This window comes from Daldinia childiae (genome assembly GCF_008694065.1).
Source record: "Daldinia childiae strain JS-1345 chromosome Unknown Scaffold2, whole genome shotgun sequence".
NCBI classification, from domain to species: Eukaryota; Fungi; Ascomycota; class Sordariomycetes; order Xylariales; family Hypoxylaceae; genus Daldinia; species Daldinia childiae.
The window spans coordinates 1,345,497-1,370,947 of record NW_022984643.1 but is presented as its reverse complement, the minus strand read 5'-3'; the positions used below and the strand labels follow the sequence as shown (position 1 = coordinate 1,370,947).

Genomic DNA, 25,451 nt, shown 5'->3' with positions numbered 1-25,451 from the left:
GGTGCTATCTCGTGTACTGCGTCTGTGACATTGCAAGCGGATAATTCGCCAATTTATGTTCTTATCAAGAAGGTCGTGAACATGCGCCAAACAAGTAAAAGTAATAAGTCTTAATGTGCAAGGTTAGTTAGTTTGTTAAATTTTGTTGTGAAGATGAAAATATCGTGACGGCGCTGTCATGGCCGAAAAAAAAGAGTTGCTTGCAGGTTGCGTCTTTCCCCCAACCTATGCCAAATGAGAGGTGCTGGAGGTGCTGGAGGTGCTGGAAGTACTCGATACACCCACTCTGACCTGCAAAAGCGCTGCACTGTACGTGAAAGCGTGAAAGCGTGGCGCGCCAGCCTTTGTAAATTCGGGGGCAGAATTCAATTATCCGACGCCTACGGTTTATGACTTCGTCCCACTATTTCGCACTAATCCCACTAATCATTGGTCCTTTAGCGCTACCTATTTAACATGGTATTTTGTATGACACTGCCCCGTACATATCCCATACATTACCCTGTACCAGTTTGGAGCTATGCAGTTATGTGGGTTGGCGTTGCAGTAGCACGATGTAGAATAAACTTAAGTTTAGGTACGTGATTCTTTAATTATGTATCTACAAACCTTCCAAGAACCTTAACAATATTCCAAGTGAATCTCATTTCCTTTCTTTCTTCAAGGCTCTTATCATTACTTTAGATCTAACCATACCTAGGTATATGAGATACCTACGTACAATGCATGTAGATGCTTACCATATGCAGTATTGCAAAATGCTCTTTGAAGGCATATGTGGTACCTAGTAAAAAGAAACGGCGTTCCAAGGCATCTAAGACTTCAACAACGTTCCATATATCAAAAAGAAGCAGAATGTGCTGTGCTGCTCTTGTTACTTATTAGTTGTATACTCTAATACCAAGAACACCATCAGTTGTCACCACTAGTTGTCACCACTACCCCCACGTCTAAGAATCGTGAGTAACAAAGGTCTGGACACCTACGGGGATCCAGAGACAGCACAATATGTGAATCATGGAACCACACCATTCTCAAATTCAGCAAGTCCGGTCTGTTTAGATTCAAATCTTTAGAACCGGATCAATCAACATGGAACGTTGTACAAGCACTATCGAGGCCCGCGAAGCCGCGGTGATGGTTGCAACAAGGGGATTTGAAGGGACAACTGTCGTGTCCCTCGACCTTGACATACGTAATAGGGTTCAACACTTACATAGTATATCATGGATCCGGGCAGGACGCTAGGAAAATATCATCGTTCTTATCGATCTGTCTTGCATCGTGTCAAGATCAACGTCTAGGATCTTTGCTATGCGAACAATGACGGGTTATACCTGAGTGGGTGGGTCCCCTATGAGGAATTGCCAACTCATTATGCATAGAACAGAGCCTGAAGTTGAGGTAGGAAAAAGGCGGTATGGGTGTCGGAGCAGCATACATATATATATATAAAGGGCTGGCGTCCGGAACTACGCAATCCCAGGTCGTAAAAACGTGGAGCTCCGCAAAACGATGCATTTTAATTCTTCAGATCGAGAAATGTCTATGCTCATGGGCATCTGGCATCTTTTATAGTCCAGGATGGATCAACCCAAACCCTATGCGGCTTCGCGACTGGCGGCTGGCAGCTCGTCATATGTAGGTAACGAACTCTTGATCTGTGCTTGTCGCTAAACGTGCGAATGCTCTAGGAGTACTTCCCCAACGTTGCGATTGGAGAGATTTCAGTGACTCTTGGCCAGTCAAGCGACCCCCAACGATGTTCGCTACCGAGAGCGGAGATGATTTCGAGAGCTACTACAAAAACGAGCGAGCGGAGGCAAGGAAGGATGGCCAATGAGATTCAAATCCACCTAGGAAACGCTCTTAGTTGCACGGGAGCTAATGGGATTCTCAGTTCCGTGCTTATGGCTTATGCTATTTCGTTGCCTTTTCGATCACATTACATCTCTCGCCATTAATCTGTTGGTCTCTTTGCTATTTGCACTTTGGCGGTGTAGAAAAACACTACACTGCTAGCAGAAGATCTCTAAATAATGGTGGTGTGGGAATTAGCCTCTATGAGGGAGGACGAGATTCAAAAATGTTTCTCGATTCTTACCAGCCCAATGCAAGAAGAGCCTAGTCAGGCGACCCGATTTGTCTAAGTGGTCAGCGGGATTGGCTTACAGCCAACGACATGGATGTATTTGCCCATCTGCAAGAAGGAGAGAGCTGCATATCGACAGTCCAGTCAACTATCGAGCCAAAATCGTGATGGTTGCAGTGGTTATGCACGATACTTCCCTAATGGCATATAATTTCAGCATATGACCTGCTGGCTAGTAGCGGCAGCACTACACCAAATCTGCGCGTCTCGCAAGCTCACATATCTCTGCTCGTACTCTTGCATGGGCTAAGGTGAACCAGGATAGCCTCCGATACCAGATCTGGGGGGTGGGAACGGGACGGCCAGCTCTAGAGCCAGCAATTATACCGATCACTTGTCTATCTCGATCTAACGCTACAGTTCGCGACTCATGCGAAGCCGGTGGACTTGACTGAAATTATATGCCGATGTCAGACGCAGAGAGATAGAGAAGGACATTAGAGAAGGAAAAAAGAAATTCGGTACCAACGCCTCATCGTTAAGGATTTTTCCCGGTTTGGTTTTATTACTTATTAGGTTTCTGCAAGAGGGCGGCTCGCTTGATGGCGTGAAAAAGCTCGGGACTCTTTTTTTTTTTTTGGGACAAAGGCAGACTAGGGGAAATCCAAGTCCATCTTAACAATTTATTATTACCTTACCTTTTTGCCCTCAGATGTACACAGAGTACCAAGGAGAGCCCTGGTTAACAGAAGACCACCCTGTTCCACCACGCTACCCTTGTAGACGCAACGCAACCTAGGAGATCGCCGCGCATTCTTAACGACCACGGCTCATACCTACATACTCCCTCGTTTGTACAACTTAACGGTTAGTCAACTTACTCAACCGAGACACGCTCGCTTTATTCCTAGGTTCTATTCTTCGACTAAGACGCGCGCTTGCGTCGTACTCATTTTTTGCGCGCGTCTCTCTACCCTCTTGCGATACTCCCGCGCCCTCCTTTACCCTCCTAGGATCCCCGGCGCCATACACCACCCTCCCTGCTATCTGAAGTTTACCCAGCCCATCACTGCCACCTGATGGCCTAGAACTTCGGGCACAATAGGCGTCTATCGCAATTCATACACTACACTACGCCGCCTCAGCATCTGCCTTACGATCAGTTGCCTCCTAAGTGTGATATCTTCGAATATTTTTTATTTTCAAATGACTTACTCGCAGCTCTGCTGGCATATCCCTTGTCTTCTTTTCCCCTTCCCCTCCCCCCCATAAATCGTCTTTGCCCGTGTCAGACTTAGTCGCTCGCCATGGATACTACGTTTTCGGACGACGAGAAGGTAATAATATCATCTGGCCACTCTGATGCTACTTAACTAATTTCCGCATGTTATAGCGGTTCGTCTTAGGTGAAATAATTAAAGTCAGCACCATAGATGTCTCTACCCTTGTCGACTTTATCAAGGCTCACCAGGTCGAGCCGAACTGGATGTCGATGCAACTCCCCGGCGGTATGTATTCTAGGCCCGCCTCCATGAGACCTCTCCCTAATGACAGCAGGTCGTAATATGAACCAGTGCTTTGGTGCAGTCGAGAATATGTTCCAGACTAAATATCCGCCACCGAACTTAACAAACTTCAAGCGCAAGTCCCTAAGCGATCTGGTCGAACACCCCGCGAAGAGACAAGCGATGATGGGCCCTATCGAGCCTCCTATGGCTTCAGCGCGCATCATCCAGCCGCGGCCCCCTCCAAATGGCTACCCACCCGCCGTACCGGTCAGCATCAGTCCACCTGTAACCTCGACGGGCAAAAAGCGCGGCCGTCCTTCTAAGGCCGACAAGGAAGCTCAAGCTCGTGCAGTCTATTCGCGGCTGACAGAGTACGCGCCAATCACACCCGCCCCTCTGGCCCCAATCGCAGTTCAGCCCCAACGTGAATACGCTTCTTCTCCTGGATACGAGATCTCAAGCAATCCGATCGATCAGAGGGCGAGGAAACGAGGCTTCGGTGCAGTCGACAGCCCTCAGCAAGCAAATCTCTCCTTCCCATTAGCATCGCCAGCTTCGACTACAGATACGCCCCGTGCTCTCCCGGAATCTATCGACCAAGTAGAAAGAAAAGTAGAAAGAACTAACTTATCACCTCGGGATCGAGGACCACTTGCGTTGGATTCACGATCACCACCACACCCTCCAAATATGCAACTACAGGATTCGTCACAAGGACTGCCTCCCCTACAACCTCGAACTCAGTCCCTACACCCGCCTCTTTTTCCGCCATCTCCGCGAACTTCGCACACCTATGAATCGCACCGGGGCATTGATCCCATATTCCCGGATAGAGACAGGTCGAGAAACATCCCAGAGCCACTAAAAGACGCCCACCCCCCGGTAACCACGGTATCGAATCGGAGTTAAAGAAGAGTGTAGTATATTAGACGACCAATAGGGTCATACGGTGTCACAATCCCTTTCGGGTGGTTTGGATTTATAGACGAAGGTTTCTGGTTGGGAGGCATATTTGCTCTTTTTTTTTTTTTTCAAAGCTTCGAGGGATCAACAAACTTCCCTGCATGTTCTAGGCACTTCACGTCTTCGGGAAGGATCGGATACTGCTTCATGATATACCCATACGGCTTCTTGTTTCTGTTCTACTGCTGGACGGCGGCTATCTACATTGTATTTTCTCTCCTTCTCCACTTCTAGCGAGAGAATAGGTTTCGCCAATACTAACTAACCCTGCTCGATACTTCATTCTAACGATACCTGGCCAGGCGGACAACTGGGATTTGGTTGGGCCTTTTTTTATAGCATTTACTGGCGCAGTTCCGTTGCCGGAGGTATAGGATTCAGAATTCTACTCCTGGTGGTTGGCAAATGCTGTTTTATTCGTGTACGATTCTCCGGGGCGTTCTTGGTTATGTAGGGGGGGTGTGGTGGAGGGTAGTGATACATACGACATGTATGTACATATGGCTGAGTGTAGGTTTACGGGCAAATACAAAAAGTAGCGAAAACTACACTATCAAAAAGAATATTGAAGATACGACTATTCGAAAAATGTGGATTGTACTAGTTATACGAATAGATATTCCCAGCACATTCATAAGACAGTAAACTCTGAGTCTAGCCAGTCCATGTATTCCTACCAATTCTCCGCGGACCATTCCAAAAGCGTATTCGTATAAAACACCGTATAACTTGGACGTTCATATATCATACATCGTGCAATGTAACTTTGAAGTCTTCCATCATTATTAAGACATTACGCTAACAGCTATCTGGACAGCCTTGGCCTAGAATATTGCAGCGCGGGTAATGAATGCTAGCTACACGGACGGGCGATGAGGGTTGGTTTCACAAGTCCTATATAGCATGTAGTAGGGCGGAATAGGAAACTAGCCAATAGGATAATATCAAACGTCAACCTGCAAGACATAACCCGGACGCCGTGATAGGTCAGAATTAGCAGCCGCTTGTATTGGATAAGAGCTACGGGGATTAATATACGTCTGGCGGAGCTTGGCTTTGGGGCGTAGAGTAATTTAATTTTTTTTTACTTTGGCGCTGCTGGTTATTTGACATGGGCTTTACAACTATGATTGTGGAATGGGATTATTGAGAAACATTCGGTGCTATCGCTTAGTATTATAAATCTTGGATGGTACGAGATGGCTAGTTGCCGTGATCATGGACTTTCAGGGTCGTTCGTGTGTACGAACATATATATAGGTATAGATATGTCAAATGCGAAGTGCTACATGAAGATGTTTAATTAGCCACGTCTGTTTAGGGTGGAGGGAGATTTATTGCATCATTCCTGGAATACGTCGTCGAATATGAACTTAAGATCTAGACTAAAACTAGTTATTATAGGACATACTCAAAGTTACACTAATTAGAATAAACATCCGGACGGTATAAGTAGAGCGTAGATAACCCTTATTGAACCCTTAATGAATACCAATTATTCGATAAGAAATAGACTATTTAAATAGTATGTTGTTGACTCTCAGTAGCAAACCGAGAGCTATCTTAAAATTACCATTGCGCAAAGGACCTAAACAAAGCCTCACCTATCTATCGTTGAAATATTATTAAGTAGGAGGTCCTTAGAGGTTGATTACAATCTTGCTAACACTGATATCAAGGTGCTAATAAGTCAATATTAAAATTACTAGAAGTCTTAACATAAATGTACGAGGAGGCTATCCAGGGAAACCAGTAATTGTATATACGCTCGATACATTAACAGTGTAATAGCTAGAATAGAGGCATCTGAGATATTATACAATACCATCTATCGATACTAGTAAACTCTACCTTGATATTTTTTTTAAGAATATTGGGCCAGTTAAGCTTCTAAACCGGCTACTATGCCGGGCTGCGAGATAATGCTTAAATCCGAGACATCCATTGGGGTAACATCTAGATAAATTATATCCCGAAACACATATAGCACCTGACCGGTGTTACCTTATACTAGGATGCTCTTATTAAATATTATAATTACTTGTAATATTATTCAAAATCGAATTCTCGACATACCTATATTATCCTAAAACATAGCTGTAGTAATCTAAGAATACATCAGCTCGCAAGTGACGTACAATTGGAAATGATATAACCCTAAGGATTAAATGCTTAAAACCTTATGTATAAACGCCATGCCTTTTTTTCATAAATATCGAAGAAAATTCATAGGGGTATTATATATTAGGTACCTATATATATATATATGCAATTTGCACATCAATCATCGTCCGAAGACTCATCATCCCGAGCCCTCGAGCGCTTCTTACTACTTCCCGGACGCGGTCGAGCTTCGTCGTCTTTCCGAACGAATATATAGCTTCTCGCAGGCCTATCCTCACCCTTCCAACCGCCGCCCGCTTCTCCGCTTTTGCTCTTCACCACGCCAAGCGTTCTTGCGTGGTGATAACCCGGATACGCACTTGCTTGGAACTTGAAGCTGCGCTCAACTTGGAGACCGGTGTGTCTAGCGAGGTCTCGAATGTTCCACAGCGTATACGGCTCGCCCTCGAATAACGTGACGATGATCGAGCCCCCGGGTGCTAGGGACGGCATCGCGTGCTTGAAGAATTCTACTAGTAGCTCCTGGTTATACCGGACTTGTCGATTGACGTCGGTGCTCTTCCCGCCGACATGCGGGAAGTTGAAGATAATCCGGTCCATGACTCCCGTGCTATCCTTTCCTTTCTTGTCTACGAAGGGTACCATTTTGGTGGCGTCCACGCCGTAGAGCACCTTGCTATCTTCGGCCTCGATTTTGGCGATGTTCTCCGGTACGTGGGGATACTTTTCTACCAACTCCTCAAGATTCCTTTCAAGAACCGTGGCTGTCACGTCGGCACAGTAATGGTGCTCGACCAAAGAGGCCGCGAAGCTGAGGTCGCCATCGCCAACTAATAGGATTTTGTCTTCGGGTGCGAAGGGTATCGTGGGCTCGTCGTGTTGCGACTGTGGTTGCTTCTGCTTCTGCTTTTGAGGTGTCGGTCTTGTTACCCCCTGCGGCTTTTGACCGCCGGTATTTGACTTCTGCGACGGTCGAGCATTATGCGTGACTTTCCGCCGCTTCCCCATGTTCTCCTGCTGGTGAGCTGCTAGTAGCGCATAGTGTCGCGTGTTACGGACAACAGACGCGGGACTTGCCGCAATGGTTGTATGCGAGGTGCCGAGGTCGGGGATTAAACGGCCTTCGTCGTGTAATGGAATTGGGGGATGCCGGGTGGAAGAGGTAAGGGTAAGGTAAAGTAAGGTGAGGTTAAGGTGAGGTGATGTCGGTAGTGGTGAAGCTCCGAGGAAGGGAAGAAAAATTAGTGGCTCGTAAAACCGCATCCCACTTTCTGCGGCTAGATTGCGGTTGCGGGACGAAGCATGGAACTTACTAGTCTTAATATAGTAATTCCGGGGATTTAAGGTGGATGGGGGTTATTTTTGGCCAATGAGACGTCATATTATTGGCATATCTAGGTACATAAGGTACGTCACTACGGCTACACATACATATGTACCTAATTCTACCTAATTTAGGTAGCTGCAGATTTTGGCCATTCCCGTCTTACAAGAAGACGTACCTTAGGAGGTATGTTTGGATAACAAAATAATCATAGTACCTTAGATTAGATTAGATAACTACAATATATGACTGTAATAGAAAACTAACTGATTAGATTACCTCAGAGATAATATGATGACTCAGATATTGCACCTAGGATAAATGCATATCAATGTATACATTGTTAATGTAACTAGGTATCTAAGGTGAGTATGCTGTGTGATGCTACGAAGTTGATAATTTAGTAAACGAACCTGAGAGTATTTAAGTTAGCTGTGCCCTGTGTGTACTATGTAATGTACATATACGAAAGACCAACACAGCTGTCTTTAGATTCAAGACAATCAGAAGCATCATAGCGAACGTGTCTAAGAGTACTCCGATCTAAGTTGTTGGCGTATAACCTCAGTATTTTACTTTACGTTTATACAGAGGCCGTCCTAACTTGTAGATATACAAGAAAGTAGACTAGGTAGTTAACTAAAGCTTGTCAAACCTTCTACCATATTACTCATTCAAAGAGGGTTATGGTAACTTAATGACTACGCGTATAAACCCTCATCTAGTCTCTAGAAACCGTTAGATAGGTCCTAATGTGACTCGAAGAATTTCCTAGCTTAGTCACTATAGATGTCTTCCCATAGATTAATCATATATATGTATATTTCTATGTTGGTTGGCGGTGAGGAAGACAGGGTACGGTTGGTGAATATAAGTGGCAGATAAAACGAGCTGGCATTTTAGAAGTACCTAAGTACCTACAGATAACCGGCTAGCGATTCGCCGCATCGCTATTATATTAACTAAAATACACTACGCTTCGAGATAAGTCTGTTTAAACATAGTAATCAGTAAATGCTATGAAAAATTAATATTCCCAACAAATAAAAGACTGATAGAAGTGGCTGGTTTTGTAAATTTGTAGGTAAATTTGTAGGTACCTAACTCGTCTGAGCCGGAAACGGAAGCGGGTCAGGGGTTTCTCCGAACCAATTAAAATTGATTTAGCTCGCCGCAGAGGGCCAAGCGCAATAGACAGCGCAGGGACTTGACTGCATCGGGAAGTCCAAGGGTGTGTGTCTTGCTGTTTAATTGTGCTTGGAAAGAAAATCTCATGGTGATATGAAAGTGAGCATTTCGAATTTGTTCCTATTGCCACGACTTCATCACCTTGGAGAATAACTCGGATACCGGATGGGCTGGTTCAAAAAATTCAATTCTCAATTCTTTAACTCTACTTCTTTTTTTTTCCTACCACCCGCAACTTAGTTAATTGTTTTTGGTCAATGCAACTTGAAGACTAAAACCTTTCTGCCTTCTTTTTTTTTTTCTACCATCAACACACACGACACATTTCACTGACACGCAAACATATTACAACATTACTTTCTCAAACCAAAAGCCAAAAATTCATTCACCTGCAGCCTCTACAACTGTACCTCAGAACATAGGAAACAGGTTTTTTCTCTTATCTTTACACTCTTTTTTAACTTCTTTTCTATCTGCGAAGCAGCCTACTTTTTACTTCTAAATTTCTGTGTAATTCAACCCCTAACGAATTTCACGCATCCTTTTCAACTCTTACACGTCTCACACCTTTTCTAATCCACAATCCCTCTCTAATCCAACTCTCGCCATACACTTTTTACGCTTTTTACGCTTTTTACAATTTCTACACTTTCTACACTTTCTATCACAATGGGTAGTACTCCCAAAACCACCTCGTCTGTAGCGGCGAGCCCTGCAAAGGGTAAAGCTGCTGCCGTCGCCGCCACCACTACTACAATTAAAAAAGCTCCCGCAAATGGTGTTACCAAGCGACTCGGACGCAAGCCCGCCGCCAAGAAAGGCGCTGGTCGTGGTAAGGGACGAGGTCAGAAGAAAGTTTACAGCGATACACGCGTTCAAGCTGCTTATGAACGCCAGAGGGAACTGAGAGACCTCTACTCACAAGTTGCTTTAGCTGTTAGGCCGGCTCTCGAAGAGATTGCCGATCAGACTCTCAAGAAGCTGACGGAATCTATGGATGGCCATAAGGACGTAGAAGAGTACTATACCGTTCAAGAACAGCTAGACCAACAGCTCCAGCATGTTATAGAGACTGCTGACCGAGAACGACACACGCGAGACATGATTTCGCAGCGCACTTACGAGCTTGATCGCACATTTACCCAGAAGAGATTTATGGTATGTACTATTCCCTTCAATATGCACTTCTCAACCTCAATCTCGCTCCCTTATTAAATTTATCTTACTTACAATCGTATTAGGACTCATTCGAATACCAAACCGAAGAACTTTACGATGGCGCTGAGAACCGCGCCAGCATTCTAGCAGAGCTCCACCGTGAAGGCCAAGCTGTTGATGTAAGTAAATTTGTCATTCTATCTTCGCCCACATCTCTATTCCAATCCTAACTGAATTAACAAGCCTACCCAGACACTTGATATGAGTTACCATTACGTTGACCACGTACCTTACGTCTCATTTACCGGTCAATCAGATGATGCTGTCACATCAGGCAAAGGCCGTAAAGGGAAGGCCAGTGGTAAGCGAAAGGCAGACGACCAACTTGATGGCCAAGCCCATTCCAAGAAGCCTCGACATACCGGTGGCCTGCTTGCCTCAGAGCAACAGCCCGATGGTGTACCAGAATCTAATGTCGCAACACCGACGCCACCTGATGAGCAGGAATTTGTTGTTTCCGGCAAAAACTTCCCAGACCTTCCCGCCGGTGCTGGCGATCCCGACGAGTATGGCGTTCGCGTCGTCAATAAACGAGCAAAGAGCCCACGCAACAGGTTTATTGTTCCGCCCTTATTTCAATTTGACGATAATGAAATAGGATTCCGAGATTCCACCAACGACTCAACCCGGAAGGCCACACGCGCGGTCAGAGGCATGTTCCTCGACACGCCTAACTCTAATACCTGGCATTGGGACCACACAGTCAAGGACTACGACGCCCGAGACTATAAGGACGATACCCTAGACCCAGAGGTTGTAAAGAAGCACGGATTACATCCAAAATACGGCATGTTCCTCCCCAACTCTACTAACGAGTCGGAATATGACCATGAACGTGTCGATGGAACCCGATCTGTTGTTGTCGTACCCAACAAGAATACTACTATGCATGCATCTCGATCTACTCGACCTATGAAGATGGACATGATGCTGAAGGAGGATGGAATCAAGTGCTCTATGGCAGGAATGCTTCAGAAGTTTTGCCAAGAGGAAGACGTCGACCCTGAAGAAATCATCACCGATGAAATGCGAGATCGCGAGCGCAGAGTTCGTGAGAGACTAACCAGGTCCTCCGATGACACCTTTTCTTTGGAGGGAGCAGCCCATACCAAGCCAGCAGAAACTGATGGCTCTATCCACGGAGACAATGTGTCTCTTCTTCTCCAGGCTGCCGAGATCTCAGACGCTGACAAACCTACTCAACCGTCTCCTACTACACGGCCATCTCGCCCTTATGATGCGGTGAGAGACGTCTTTACGAGCGCGGAGCCGGCTCCCAGCCGCACAGAACGCTATTCGGAAGGAGGTGCTAATGCACTTTCTATGTTTGCGGACGCTGCCTTAGAGCTGTCCCAACACCAACAGCTACAGCAGCAGCAACACCAACAGCAGCAGCAGCAATTACAGCAGCGGCAGCAACAGCAACAAGCAGACATTGCACTTATGAACGATTCTTCTATGATCGATCCTCGTCTTCTCGGTCTACCTTCTCAGCCTCCGGTTCTCCCCAACGCATTCTTGCAGACCGCGTTGAACCCTGCCTCGACTTTCGCGCATATTGCACCAGCTCCTACCGCAATGATGGAAGCACCGCAGCAGCCTTTGCCCCCTAGGATCCCATTCTCAAGCCAGAGCGGCGTGAAGGAGAGTCCGATTCTACCTCCCCTACGGCCTAATAGAGCGGATGGTCTAGGAAAGAGTTTGAATATAGCCCCACCTCCTCTGACCCAGCCCTCTCACAGGCAGCAGGAGTTCGATTCTCCCCGCGGACTAGTTCGCTCGAATTCGGGGACTTTCTTTGCACCTGCACCGTCACGACCCTTTCACCAGGGTCTTAGTTTTCAACATGAGTCGACTTTAATGCCTATGTCTATGCAGCAAGGCCCGCCCATGTCCGGATCCGGCATGTTGCTAAACCAACCTCACATACCTCCTCATATGTCTGCTTATCCTCTTGAAATGTCTCCCCCTCTACAGAGCCAGCCACACCTAGCCCCTCTATCGACACAGATGGAAGTTCCTGTGCCGTCTACATCACCGACTGGCCCACCTTTGACATCACCTTCGTCACCCGCTCATACACCCCGCGGTAGGGGATCTACATCATCGAACGGCAACAACGCTGGAAAATACCGCAAGATTGCTGCCGCACCTATTCCCCACAACCGCCCTTGGCCTTCCAACGGTGGCACCGAGTTGAGACTCGCTCATTATGATCACAAGGAAGCGATCAAAGACTACCGAGCCAACGAGCCGCCCCCGCGAACCGGGCCCACAACTATCAGGGGATGGAATGTAAACAACGTTTCCAAGAGTCGAAACAAGAATGTGAAGAAGGAGGACTCCGAGGAGAAGGAATCTCCAAAGTAGGTCTCAACAGAAGACAACTACCCTAAGACTATCTATCGTGTTGACCATTGCCGTTTCACAGCATGATACAACCATACATCAGCAAATGGAACTCCTCCGAGCGAAACTAGAGTTTTGAATTCTCGGTCCATACCATATATACCGACCGAAACTGATTCACGAATCGATTCCTACAAAGCTAGGAAATGAAAATCCGCATGATACCATGATACAACATCGGATACGAGAAAATAATTGAATACTTTATTGATTACTGCACGACTTCTTTTTTCTTTTACGACTACTACCGCCCCGTGGATACCAACCCAACATTCTTACTTTTTTCTCGCACACATTCGGCGTTCAGCCTCGTTTTTTTGCCATTACTACAAACTTGTATTTTCTCGTCATCATCATATCATGACACACTTGGTATCCCACAGCATGGCGCCGGGCAGGCTGGCTGCATTGGACAGGGGATTCGCATATCGGGGTCTTCCCTATTTTAGGCGCGCCCCAAAAAATTCATCATCATCGTCATCATCATTGCATAAACACTCGGAGTTTAGGAATAACTAAGGGAAATTTTTTCAACGTCTTGTCTTTTTTCCCCTCCTGCTCTATTGGAGCAAGCATCTTGTGTATCTGACACAGGCCGCGATAGAAGAGGGGAGAGAGGGTTTGCATTATAATCAGTTGGTCATTGGCACGATTTGCCCTTGGAGGAGAAGGGAGGAGGACAGCGGATGGAATATAGAGAGGGAGGGAGGCAGGCAGGGAGGCAGGGAGGGCGCGCGGGAGGGAGGTGGGAGCGCCGAAAAATAGAGCCACGGGTTGTGGCCGGTCGTGTCTAAGCTACCGACCTTGTATAGAGCGATCAATGAACGCCGTTTGCACAAACATATAATACACCTAAGACCTCTTGGTGTTTTTCCTTAGTAACGTGACTTGTCTAGTGATTCTCGTAAATGAATGACAATGATACTTGTCGGTAGACTTTAAGGATCTCTGTTCTTTGCGTAGGCTAAGCAATAGTAGTATACCAGCGAAGACTTGAGTTGAGTGAAAACACCCATGTCCTTTTCTAACAAACCGGACTGTAGGTACCTTACCTAATTATGCGGTATAAATCCCAACCGGAATAAAGAGTAATTTTTGTCTCTTATTTCCTATGTTCGGCGTAGCGTTACTTTGCCAACCTTTCTTTCACTGCGTACCTATGTATGTGTACAAATCTATTTTCTTCAAAAGTACCTACCTAAGCTTTCTATATCTAAGTCATAACATCGCATATTAGCACATTCTCTATATTAAGGTCTAGTAAACTCGTAGGCTTGAGTACCCCAAGTTGCTATAGGCGAGATGGGTATAACTATACTTGGGTATATGTCCGAGTACTAACATTCACAGTATTTTGGCTTAGATATTCAAAAGACACCGACTTGAAGATTAATAAAGCATCCGGCTACCTATTATACAGGGCAGCACCGTCTGCATTTCATGCTTCTTTCTTTTCATTTCCCCCCTAAGTACTCTCTTACTATCTCCTAGTCTACCTAGCCAGGTAGTTTTCTTTTGCCACCCAACCGAAGAAAGAAACTCTGAGCGATGATCGAACGTATCCATCCCTCTTCTTTTTTTTAGAACTCTCGCAAATAAAAAGAAAAAATCTCTTATCTGGAATCCGCCTGCTAATCCCTGGAAAGATGGAAATAACCGATCAGGAATATCACTGGAATCTGAGTAATCTGGACTTTGCTATGCCAATTCTGAAAAACGCCCGAGACTTGGCCCCACCCACCGTGTCCAAACGCAAGGAAACATCGTCTCTCCTGCATAAACTGCCCACGCGTACCACCTCTCCTATCACACACCGGAAACAGGCGCCATCATCATAGCAGCATGGTCCATAGGCAGCATCTGCGAGGCATCAACCCCACCAAGCGGTATCATGCCCGGCGCCGTCGATAGCTCTAGCTGCGCCCTACCAAGCTTTCCTTCCGGGTGCAGCGGATACATCTCGGCCTCCATCTTATCACCGTCGAACACGACCATATTCTGGATGGGCTGCTGGCGTTGGCCGCGAACGTTGATGACGTCTTGCGCGAGCTGACCACCGAGGATCGCGGTAACCGGCGCAATTTCGCTTCCCACGTTCTGTAGGAAGCTGCGTAAGAACTCGGAGCGTAGGGTCTCGGCGGGGAGAGACAGCAATTGGTGGTTGTGCGTGGCAGAACGGGTGAACGCCTCTAGGTCCTGCTTGTTGTGCTCGGGGAACCGGTCGTTGTGCGTTTGTTGGAAGGCCCAGAGAGCGCGCAGGCAGGAGAGAGCAGGGGAGACGGCTTTGAGACGGCGCTTAGACTTGAGGTACTCAGGAGGTAGGAGACTTGTTTCAGAAGCGAGGTCCCAGGTAGAGTATAGTTCGCGCTTTTGTACTTTCTCAATGGTCTTACCGCCTTCCTTCTCGCTTTCCACCTTAATAATGCTACGAGTCCGGGTCTCTGGGCCCACGGTTGTTGGCACGTTGGGCTTGTCTCGCTGCAGAACGTAATCGTGCTCGATCAGGTCACAGAATATGTAACCATAAAAGCCGTAGGTACCAGCAGCATAGAATTGGCGGTTGTGAAGGCGAGTAGCGGTGTTAATGAAGGCGAAGACAGTGGGGCTAAGATCAGTGGCGATGACGATATCAAAGTTGCCGAAAAACGACGCGCCTTTGGTCATTATGCTTCCGGAATCGGCAATGACCTTGACTCTAGGATTCAGCTTTTGAATCCTACCAACAGCTGCTTCAGCACGGCCTTGGCCAACATTCTCCTCGGTGAGAAAGAATTGTGCCCCCAGATCGGCTTCCGTGACTATTTGGTCATCAACAACGGTTAAGGAACCAATACCAGCTAACACTAGGTTCTTGGCAATCTCATTCGCGAGAGCCTTCATAGTGATAAGAACAACGTTGGTGTTCTGTATCTTTTGTTGCGCCTCCATGCCCCATAACCGCAGTTGGCGGTCATATAGGGCAATGTCATCTGATAGCTGTATTAGATGAGAACTTAAGCAATGAAGTGAAATGCTATCTTACCTGCACTTAAGACATTCCCGTTGGTCGGCTGAGGTATGATGGGGTTGTTGAAATTAGGTACAATATGTGATTGAGCTGGAGGATGTATTATCATGCCCGGATTAGTGAAGTTGCCATTGTTGAAGACTGTTTGTTGGAGGGTGGCGAAGCTATCATTTGTATTAGGAAACACAGGGACGCCATTTCCTGGAATCGAGTTCTCAGGTGGTAAAGATATGCCGGAGGTTGGTAACGGTAGTGGATCTCGTCCGGATATCCCACCATCCCTGACTGGCTGGTTCGGATCGGGAACATGAGCTTCACCCGAGATTATTTGCTGATTCGGGGGAGCGGTTTGGTCTTGAGTCTCCATTTCTGATGAGTCGTAAACGCCGGGTTGTAAATGTGTATGAGAAGTATAAGAAGTATGAGAATTAATTACAGGATGATACAGGAAGGGGTATCTTAATAAGAGCTAAAGGCATAAAATGATATTAACTCGTCAAGTCTGCGACTGAGATGAACGGTTCAAAGTAGTATGCGTGAAGATCATGCGTGAAGATGAGACGAGAGCAGAAGCGCGGCGCGACTTGCTTCCATGTACTTGGACATGTACTTGGATGCTGACTAACAAGTCTCTCTTTCCTATTCCGTAAATATTAATGTAAAAAGTTGTTTCGGGGGTTTAACGATAGGATAGTCTAACCCTTAGGTAGTTTTGGTATTGAATGTTGTATTTAGTTGTTTGCTAAAGATGTGACGAAATATAATCATGTATGTAAATCACGTATAGTTTATACCTTTATCAAGGCAAGATGCGATGAGCTAGCCTCGCCTTTTTAGGTCACCCTTTTAGGTAACACTATAATAGGTGTAACTTGCATTAGGTAAATCAATGTGGATACGCAGATACGTCAGGATAAAAGAATAAGTCTCGTTATTTGGAAAGCCAAGACTAAATTGAAGATCATAACAACCTGATATAAGCATAGTACATAGTGCATGGATGTATGTTGAAGTCACAGCTTGAGGTGAAGTTACAGAAGTAGCCAATTGTACCTACCAAAGTACGAATAGGTAATACAACATGCTATAAGTGCCTAATATATAGGTGCACCAGGCTCAATAATCTCTAACTCGTGGCTTACAAGGAGGCTTACAAGAAAGGAGAAGGTAACAAGCAAATGGCATCAAAAATTGATTTTCTTACTCAATTATGATTGGTATCGCTGCCTGAAAGAAATTGAAAGGCTACACAAAGAGTGTGACAAGGTCCGAATAAAGCTGAGGTACAAAACAAAAGGTAGATACCTACATATATGTGTAGATAACCCTGCTGTCCACATGCATGTGTTTATGGAACCTTATGTATGTGTATGTACCTTCCACTAGGATAAGATTTAAATAATTGGGCGGAAGGGGGGGTTGCGTGAGCATGACTAGTGCATGTTTAAGAGGTACCCTAATTATATGGTAATCATTATGTAGTGTAGTTGTACATTTTATCAATTTTACCCAATAGATCGTTACATACATATGTACAACTTTATAAGTAAAAAAAAACCCCCGCCTAAAACCCAACCAACCAGCCTACCTACTCCATCTCACCAATGCCCTTTCACACAACATCCCACGCCTGCATGTCCATTCCTTATTCCCAAGGGATTTCCCATTTCAACTTCCAACTACACTCCATTGATTACTCCATTCATCTCCCTCCCTGTCTGCCAACCTGTTAAACCCATCAACTCGATCATCTTAACATATACCTGTCGAAATCCCTGATAATACCAATTCATCACTATATCACTACTTGACTGTTCTTGGCTTAATCAGGTACACATCAGCTGCGGTCTGATCCGCTGACGCACATCTCAACGAATACCTACAGGTCCCTAGTCTCTTAATGGTAAGTCTCAGCTTCATCCAGCATATACTACCACATTTCCTCCGGAGTCGGCTTCTACCTCCAGTCTATACCGAAATATCAACTTGCGTCCCCGCCCATATGCTTTTTGGGTGCTCTCCTATTATTATACTAACAATACCGTTATCCAATAGTCGGACGATCCTTCCGGACAGCCTCCGCCAAACCCAGGACCTTTTCGCACTGCCGACGAGATAGTACGTTCCATACTCGATGGTGATGCTTCGCCTTCTGATATCAGCCCTTCTGGAGAGTTATACCGGGCTATAGAGAGGTATTACCCTTATTCCCGGCCGCCTAATCGCCCGCGACCAGACCTCGTTCGGAACCATTTAACCCGTTTGGGTCAGCGCTCGTCGTCGCGGAACAGTATGCCGTTCGAGCTCAGCTCGGAAGCGCAACGAAGATTCTCGAGAGAGCCGCAAAGTTCTGACGCATCACCCCGCTATAACTTACCCCCCTCTATTCCTTACCTGCCGCCGCTGCGATCTCTAACAAGTACCCGACGACCTTCGGCAATGCCTCCGTCCGGTCTATCACGAGCACGCGCGGCGGACCGCATGTACGCGGCAAGGTTGCGGACTGCGCAGAGGAATCGGGGCGAGACCAATGACGAAGCGGGCGAGTTCTGGGAGCGATTAGAACCCTTTGACAGGGGTTCGCGTGGTACCCGACGCTCCGCCACCGGCCAGATTGCCGATTCGCAACAATCTTCCTTAGACGAGGAACGTTTACGGGAAGATACAAATTCTGAGCTACGAGCGCTTTTGGATTTTACTCATCCTCCCGGCCACCCTTATTCTGATCTTACATTTTCAACGTTACCGCCAGCGCCACCGCCACAGGATCCAGCAGAGGATAATCGTCGAGTCAAGAGGCGCAAATTAGACTCTGATCGTCTGTCTAGCAGTTTCCAAGGTTTTCGATATGGGAAATATGGACAAGTGGAACCGGGTCAACTGACTATGGAGTTGGTGAGCTGCGATGGGGGCATCTTTTCCGACGATGGCCAGAGATACGCAGCTGAGAATATTCTCAAAAATGATCAAACCGTCTACTGCACCGAAGGACCAAGATGCAATATCATACTGAGACACCAAGGTGCTACTGTCTTTACGCTAAAGGAGTTAATTATAAAAGCCCCCAGGTCTAATTTTACTTCCCCGTGAGTAACATTCTCCCTTGTCTACACTCTTACTAATTAATTTCATAGTGTACAGGAAGGTATGGTCTTCGTTTCGATGACGTCTGACCATCTCCTGACACGGACGGCCCAGTACCAAATTCAGTACTCGGCTTCTAGAAATTCACCTAGGCGCGGGGAGCGGGATAGCCAACCCCTGACACCTATTTTGTCCGTTAGGCATAATGAAGATGGAAGCACCATGACGCACGCACAAATTAGAGCGAGGCGACTATATAATATCGGCATGGACGATGAAGACAACAACGTACGAGTTGCTCAGATTCCCTCTGAATTTAATGTAGCACCACCCCCATTTAGAGTCACTACGGAATGTAGTGACGACGAGACGGATGACCCGACTCCGAGGGGAGATTGGCGGCCGCCCAATAGGATTGGGTCCTTGCCATTCGAGAGTGAAACAAGCGACGATGAGGGCAATACGAATGATAATTCATTCAGCGAAGCATATCAAAGATTCCGGCGGCATCGTAATCGACCGAGTACTGCACTGGAAGAGGCGGTGGAGGCTGCACAGGTGGCTACGCAGGAGGCTGTCCGTGCCGTGGGCGGGGAGATGATGGTTCCTTACGCGCGGTTCTTTATTGAGAGGAACAAAAGCAAGTGTACTATTAAGTTTGATCCTCCGGTTTCTGGACGGTTTATATTGTTGAAGATGTGGAGTCCGCATCGGGATCCGAGTGAAAATATCGACATACAGGCGGTCATCGCCAAAGGGTTTGCGGGACCGAGATATTTCCCATCAGTGGAGTTGAGATGACAAGTTTAGGGGTGTTTAATGGCGGCATTCCTGGAGGAGGAATAATCCGTTATAGAAGCAGATTTAGTTATGAAGTACCTAGCTTCATTGGCTCCCGCTAAACTGCGCGTGCATGGAATTGACTCCTTCATACCCAATATGATGCTACTTGTTATTTTAGTTGTGATCTTTTATGTTAGTTGTCAGGTAGTGAGTGCTCTTATTATAAGCCTAGTTATGATTATAAAATTACTATAGGTTTATAAGGCACTTCGTTGAGCTAATAGGCTTACTTGAGACTAGGTTGTTACCCAATGCGAAATAGAATGCAGAATAAAGTAGAGGTCTACGATGTGCTTAGAATGAAATGGGCATTAGATCAGATTGGATTGGATTGAATTGAGTTGAGTTCAGTATGAATCATCGTGGCTAAGTATGCACTATAAATGTATTTGGCACTTTATATTAGGTGCAATTAAGCGTGTATGATAAGTACTTGATACAAATACCCTTGTTTAGAGTCATCCAGATTGAGTCACATCCGGGAAACTTGACTACAGTCTCTTAGTTCCAGAGCCTCTTGGTAGTACGAAATAAGAAGTATTACTTGTATAGCCCCACATGAATATTTTAGATTAATACTCAGCATTATCCCATGCCTTAGTGTCTTTACTTACATATTCTTACATAGCAGAACAATCGATTTCTTCTTCTTTTAACATCTACATTACTTTACCTCTTTAAAAACTTGAATAACCTCTCCGTTACAATTACGGCCGATATAGTGTCTAGCAATATAACTTGCAGTGGACAAATCATGTCTGTGCGCGCACAATTCGAGAACTCCAACGAGTAAGCCCCGCCATCCTAGTTTTAAAGGACCCCGCGAAAGCAAATTTGTGTGATAGAGGATAGGTGCTAATGATGCAATTTTATAATTTAGGGTCGGCGTCTTCGCGACACTCACCAATTCTTATGCTCTGACTGCCGTCGGCGCGAGCGAAAACTTTTACAGCGTCTTCGAGGCTGAACTTCAAGATGTCATTCCTATCTGCCGAACTACAATCGCCGGCACGCGCATCATCGGCCGGTTAACAGCGGGGTAAGAAATAACTGTGTTTCTTGATACGATGGCCTAAAGCTATCGTACGTGTTTTATATGTTGGTGTGAGACTAATCAGTTTCTTGTCCTTAGGAATCGTAAGGGTCTTCTCGTGCCCACTTCTACTACCGATCAAGAACTGCAACATCTGCGCAATTCCTTACCTGACGAGATCAATATCCAAAGAATAGAGGAACGTCTATCCGCCTTAGGCAATGTTATCGTCTCGAACGATCACATAGCTCTAGTCCATCCGGATCTGGAGCGCGAGACGGAGGAGATTATTTCAGATGTTCTAGGTGTGGAGGTTTTCCGGCAGACGATTGCGGACAACGTGCTTGTCGGAAGCTACATGAGCTTGAGTAATCAGGGCGGTTTAGTGCACCCTAAGACCAGTATCCAAGATCAGGACGAGCTGAGCAGTCTTCTGCAAGTACCGCTCGTTGCGGGCAGCGTGAACCGAGGCAGCAACGTGGTCGGCGCTGGTATGGTGGTTAACGACTGGTTGGCGGTGACGGGATTAGATACGACGGCGACGGAGCTTAGTGTCATCGAGAGTGTCTTCAGACTAGGCGAGGGCGCTGCGCCGGGCAATGTCGGTGGCAAACTGAAGGACACCATGGTGGAGAGTTTCTACTGAAGAGCCAATTTTGTGTAGTTGGCCAGGACTTGGGTTCAAATTGGTATCAGGGTTTATAAAATCCCGAAGCCTACCTTGATGAATGCGAGTTTCCTCAGATGGAAACAGCTTACTGTCTTATTGCGGATGAATATACCAGCCGCCCAACTAGTATAACGGACAGCTGAATATCAGCTTTATGGTTGTTATGCCGGGACGAGGGCATGGCAATTAGTTATTCAATGAAGCATTCCGACTACCTGTAACTGAGGAGTATTCCAAGATATACATAGTTGGGTGTTAATGTCAATGGAACTTTGCATCGTGTGTAATGTAAGAAGCGAGTTAAAACATTAAGACAATAGTGTATACGTCGAGGTGACCTATTAAGTAAAACATTGATTCTCTTTAGTATTAGCTGGATACGTATTGGTGAAACTGATCTTAACGTGCTATGATGTTTATAAGGAAACCTCTGGTTAAAGTAGTAAGGCCACTAAAACAACAATAATAGCAAAACTTACGTGCTACAGTCGTCCGTATTCGTTGAAGTTTATGGATATACTACTAAAGTCAATGGCTATTATATATGTTACTCCTTTAACTTTAGGTACTTAGTCCGCTCTGTTTTAGTAAAGCATTGGTCTCTGCACGAATAAATCTTCTCGTATTTAAAATCATACATATCTATCCAAATACCTAACCAAAATGTAGCGGTATGCGGTAGGCAGGTATACGGTTAGATGTGCCACGTGCATCGACTGTGCGTCGACTTGATGCGATGGGTAACCGCTTAACTTTGGAAGCATCGTATCCACATATCGAAACCTTTAACATGGTATTGGGATCGTATTGGGATCGTAAGAAAATGTATATATGTACATAGAAATCCATAAATATCTGATAGAGAGAGCCAGAAACTTAGGATCAGTGGGAAATTGAACTGGTTCAAGACAGGACGTAGAGACGTTACGCAAGCTACGTACTACGTACAGTACAGCGTTCCAGTTGGATGAATATCAGTGGCTATGTTCCTGTTCGAAGGTCTAGAGCTGATGGCTTAGCGTTATGTAGAAACAATTATGTACGTAAGTCTCGTTGAAGAGTTCCAGTTAATGCAAGTCTGTTGGACATTTTACCTATCACAAGCCAGAGATTCGAGGATACAAGACCCACGCTCACATGCTGGTCGATGGCTGGTAATGGAGCTATGTGTGTGTATGTACATATGTAGTAGGTAGTTATGCTCATCCTAAACCATCTTCTATGTACAAAGCTGTGTATTCTCTCCAATTTTTTACTTTGAAAGTCTTGAATTAATAAGATACCTAAAACTTGTCCGTCATACATAAGGCTGAAGAGCTAATAAACTCGAAACGAGACTACAAGTATTCTGCCGTTATTTATCTATTCACCCATCTAGACGATCTCCCATGTGCTCCCCTGGTCCTAAAAGAAAAAGACTTGAAGTTCAAAGCTTGGCTTGGTGGATCTTCAAGGAAGTGGGCGAGGGAGTGTGCTTTAAACACTGTGCCTCTCTACAGTACTACATACCGTATTGAGCAGAGATGTCGAAATGATTGGTTCTGATCCTGTTTAATCACCCTTGCCAACCACCCGTCTTACACATAAATCTGGAATCCCGGCGTACCGGACGACCCACCAACTACGTACGACCTATGTACCATAGTGTATGTATTGTTGCAGAAGTACGTAGTTGGTAGACCTGTTTTGCTGTCTCCAGTGGTTGTCTCCAGTATTGTTGTTTTGCTGATCATCAGGCTCGTGGCTGGCAGGCTGGTAAGATAGACGACATATGTCATCTTTTCCTTTTTTTTTACTTGCTTAACGGGTTTTAAGAAATAAAGACGAGAATATGTTTCTTAGATCTTATCTTTATTTTTAATAGAGCATATTAGGAAAGGTTCGAACCAACTCGAATAAAGACTAAAACTCCAAAAGGTCGAATTTACACAACATATACACTACTGAGACCCCAGCACAAAAAAACCCAGGGTTCCGCTTCCTGAACCAGAAAAGGGTCCTTTCCTCCCCGACGATTCCCTGTGTCGTCCCACACCCCGAAACAATATCCCATTATGCTAAGGAGTACCGCCGCTCCAAGACCACCCGTTTAAGAAACAAACATGGATACTGAGGCGTACGCGGCAACTGACGAACTGGGGAGAATAATAGAGTATAACGAACCAACCATGACCTTCGAACCTCTGGAGTACTCTTCCACCTCATTAAAACCACCTGGTCTTATTACACCGCTCGCCGATAGAAGTAATACCTTACTATCGAATATACGGCACCAACGGCAGCAGTCGGCTCCGAATCTTTATTATTCCAACGCGGATTCGCGGTCTCCATCCCCTAAACCAGGTCACTTCAGGCATCAGTCTCAAGACATGCCACTTACCGGTGACGGGCGAGCCGGCCGACGCTCGGATAACTCCCCAGGAAGATACGGCACCTGGCTGAGCGCTACACCGTCATCCTCATCCGCAGACGAGGCTGTCTCTCCAAACACCACACCCAAATCCAAACGCAGCATCATAACATCCGACACCACACCGAAGAGCGCGACGCAATCCCGCTTCGGCTTCTTCGCGTCGCTCACCACGCGGCTATCCAGCCCAGCAGCGCAGTCGCCACAGGAAGTCGACGACGAGATGATCAACATGGACATCGAAGCAGCGCTGTACCCGTCCGCGATCGACCGCGACACCTTCTCGCCCGCGGCCTACAAAAACCTGCAGACCAACGCGGCGGGGCTGCTGCACAAGATGCAAGACGCGTACCGGCAGCGCGCCGCCACGATCCGAGAGATGCGCGCCGAGCGCGAGGCCCACGGCGAAGAGATGGCGGAGACGGAGCTGCGCATCCGCAGTTTCAAGAGCCAGCTCGAGAGCATGGCGGCGAAGGCCGCCGAGCAGGAACAAGCCATGCAGCAGCTCGTCGCAGAACTGCAGGCGGAAAGGGGGGCGCGGCGCGAGGCCGAGGACCGGGCTAGTCGCGGGAGGGCGTTAGTCGAGTCACCGCTGATTACGGAGGATCTCTGCGTGGACGACGACGACGACGATGATGATGGTGCAGATGACAAGCGCAAGCGCTGGCGCAACAGCGACGGCACGGTGCGCTCGGATCTCAGCATCGACACGTCTGCGGGGACCAGCGTGACAGACGGCGAAAGCGTCGAGGCCGAGAGCATATTTAGTCGGAGCCGCAGCCCAACGGCCACGGTGACTACTACCATGACCGAAAACGAGGTCCCGCCCACGCCGCAGCACGAGCTCCTCGCCATCCGGTCTCCACACACGCCTAACCTATCTCCTAAGCCTAAGCAGCAGTTATCTACGTTCCAGAAGCTGGTCAAGGGGATCTCGGGAGGAGGTGGAGGAGGGGAGATGGTGGATGGGTGTGGGAATTGTAGGGGGCGGGACGCGAGCGTGGCGTGGGATACGGTTAGTCTTCTGCGCGACGAGAATAAGAGCTTGAAGCACCGCGTTGCGCAGCTCGAGGTCGTGGTCGAGGGCGCGTTGGATGCTGTTAATGGGATTGGGATGTAGGGAGGGAGGGAGGTGTACTTGCTTGCTATAAGATAAGGCTTTAGGGGAAGAGATTGATGAAATGGATGAGATGAGATAGGGATGTCTACCTCGGTTTGTAGGTGGGTGTGTGTGTGTACACGTTTGTATTATGGAAGTGGAAGATACTACCTAAAGGTATGTAGGTAGGTTAGGCTAGGGGGATACGGTATGGTGGCATTATCTGACATGGCTATGTCGGTTGGGAGTTTGCATACTTGCGTGCATGCATTTGGGTACATATACCTACCTTAGGCACATATCATGTTCGTGCTCATCAACATCAACATCAACATCGTCGAATTATGGTATGGTATGGTGGAAAGATATATCAATTAGCATTTGCAGATATTAGGCATAACGCATCTAAGCCACTATAGCTTGGAAGAAACTTGGCATTTCTATTTTCAATGTAAATATTTAGAAAGTTAAATGAGATC

The 25,451-nt window shown here is 46.5% G+C and overlaps 7 protein-coding genes across 8 annotated transcripts; 5 read left to right on the top strand and 2 right to left on the bottom strand.

Moving 5' to 3' along the window:
• Positions 1-3,399: 3,399 nt before the first annotated feature.
• Positions 3,400-4,509, top strand: GL218_01288 (uncharacterized protein; the record flags this gene model as incomplete). Its single annotated transcript, XM_033577752.1, has 3 exons — positions 3,400-3,429; positions 3,486-3,600; positions 3,650-4,509. 3 exons carry the CDS (start codon positions 3,400-3,402, stop codon positions 4,507-4,509), a joined length of 1,005 nt encoding a protein of 334 aa, XP_033438527.1.
• A 2,334-nt stretch (positions 4,510-6,843) lies between these two features.
• On the bottom strand, positions 6,844-7,695 carry GL218_01287 (25S rRNA (uridine-N(3))-methyltransferase; the record flags this gene model as incomplete). The annotated part of the gene is made up of 1 exon (XM_033577751.1): positions 6,844-7,695. One exon carries the CDS (start codon positions 7,693-7,695, stop codon positions 6,844-6,846), a length of 852 nt encoding a protein of 283 aa, XP_033438524.1.
• Positions 7,696-9,868: 2,173 nt separating this feature from the next.
• On the top strand, positions 9,869-12,787 carry GL218_01286 (uncharacterized protein; the record flags this gene model as incomplete). The annotated part of the gene is made up of 4 exons (XM_033577750.1): positions 9,869-10,357; positions 10,441-10,536; positions 10,610-11,723; positions 11,850-12,787. 4 exons carry the CDS (start codon positions 9,869-9,871, stop codon positions 12,785-12,787), a joined length of 2,637 nt encoding a protein of 878 aa, XP_033438525.1.
• A 1,845-nt stretch (positions 12,788-14,632) lies between these two features.
• On the bottom strand, positions 14,633-16,200 carry GL218_01285 (DNA damage tolerance protein RHC31; the record flags this gene model as incomplete). Its single annotated transcript, XM_033577749.1, has 2 exons — positions 14,633-15,795; positions 15,849-16,200. 2 exons carry the CDS (start codon positions 16,198-16,200, stop codon positions 14,633-14,635), a joined length of 1,515 nt encoding a protein of 504 aa, XP_033438521.1.
• A 1,925-nt stretch (positions 16,201-18,125) lies between these two features.
• On the top strand, positions 18,126-19,718 carry GL218_01284 (uncharacterized protein; the record flags this gene model as incomplete). Of its 2 annotated transcripts, XM_033577747.1 has the most annotated exons (2): positions 18,126-18,919; positions 18,968-19,718. In XM_033577747.1, 2 exons carry the CDS (start codon positions 18,126-18,128, stop codon positions 19,716-19,718), a joined length of 1,545 nt encoding a protein of 514 aa, XP_033438522.1. The 2 variants fall into 2 exon arrangements, with proteins under 2 accessions (XP_033438522.1, XP_033438523.1); XM_033577748.1 differs by lacking the exon at positions 18,126-18,919 and having other exon boundaries at positions 18,981-19,718.
• Positions 19,719-20,514: 796 nt separating this feature from the next.
• On the top strand, positions 20,515-21,439 carry GL218_01283 (Eukaryotic translation initiation factor 6; the record flags this gene model as incomplete). The annotated part of the gene is made up of 3 exons (XM_033577746.1): positions 20,515-20,549; positions 20,641-20,799; positions 20,893-21,439. 3 exons carry the CDS (start codon positions 20,515-20,517, stop codon positions 21,437-21,439), a joined length of 741 nt encoding a protein of 246 aa, XP_033438519.1.
• A 2,393-nt stretch (positions 21,440-23,832) lies between these two features.
• Positions 23,833-24,993, top strand: GL218_01282 (uncharacterized protein; the record flags this gene model as incomplete). Its single annotated transcript, XM_033577745.1, has 1 exon — positions 23,833-24,993. The coding sequence occupies one exon, from the start codon at positions 23,833-23,835 to the stop codon at positions 24,991-24,993; it is 1,161 nt and encodes a 386-aa protein (XP_033438520.1).
• Positions 24,994-25,451: the final 458 nt, after the last annotated feature.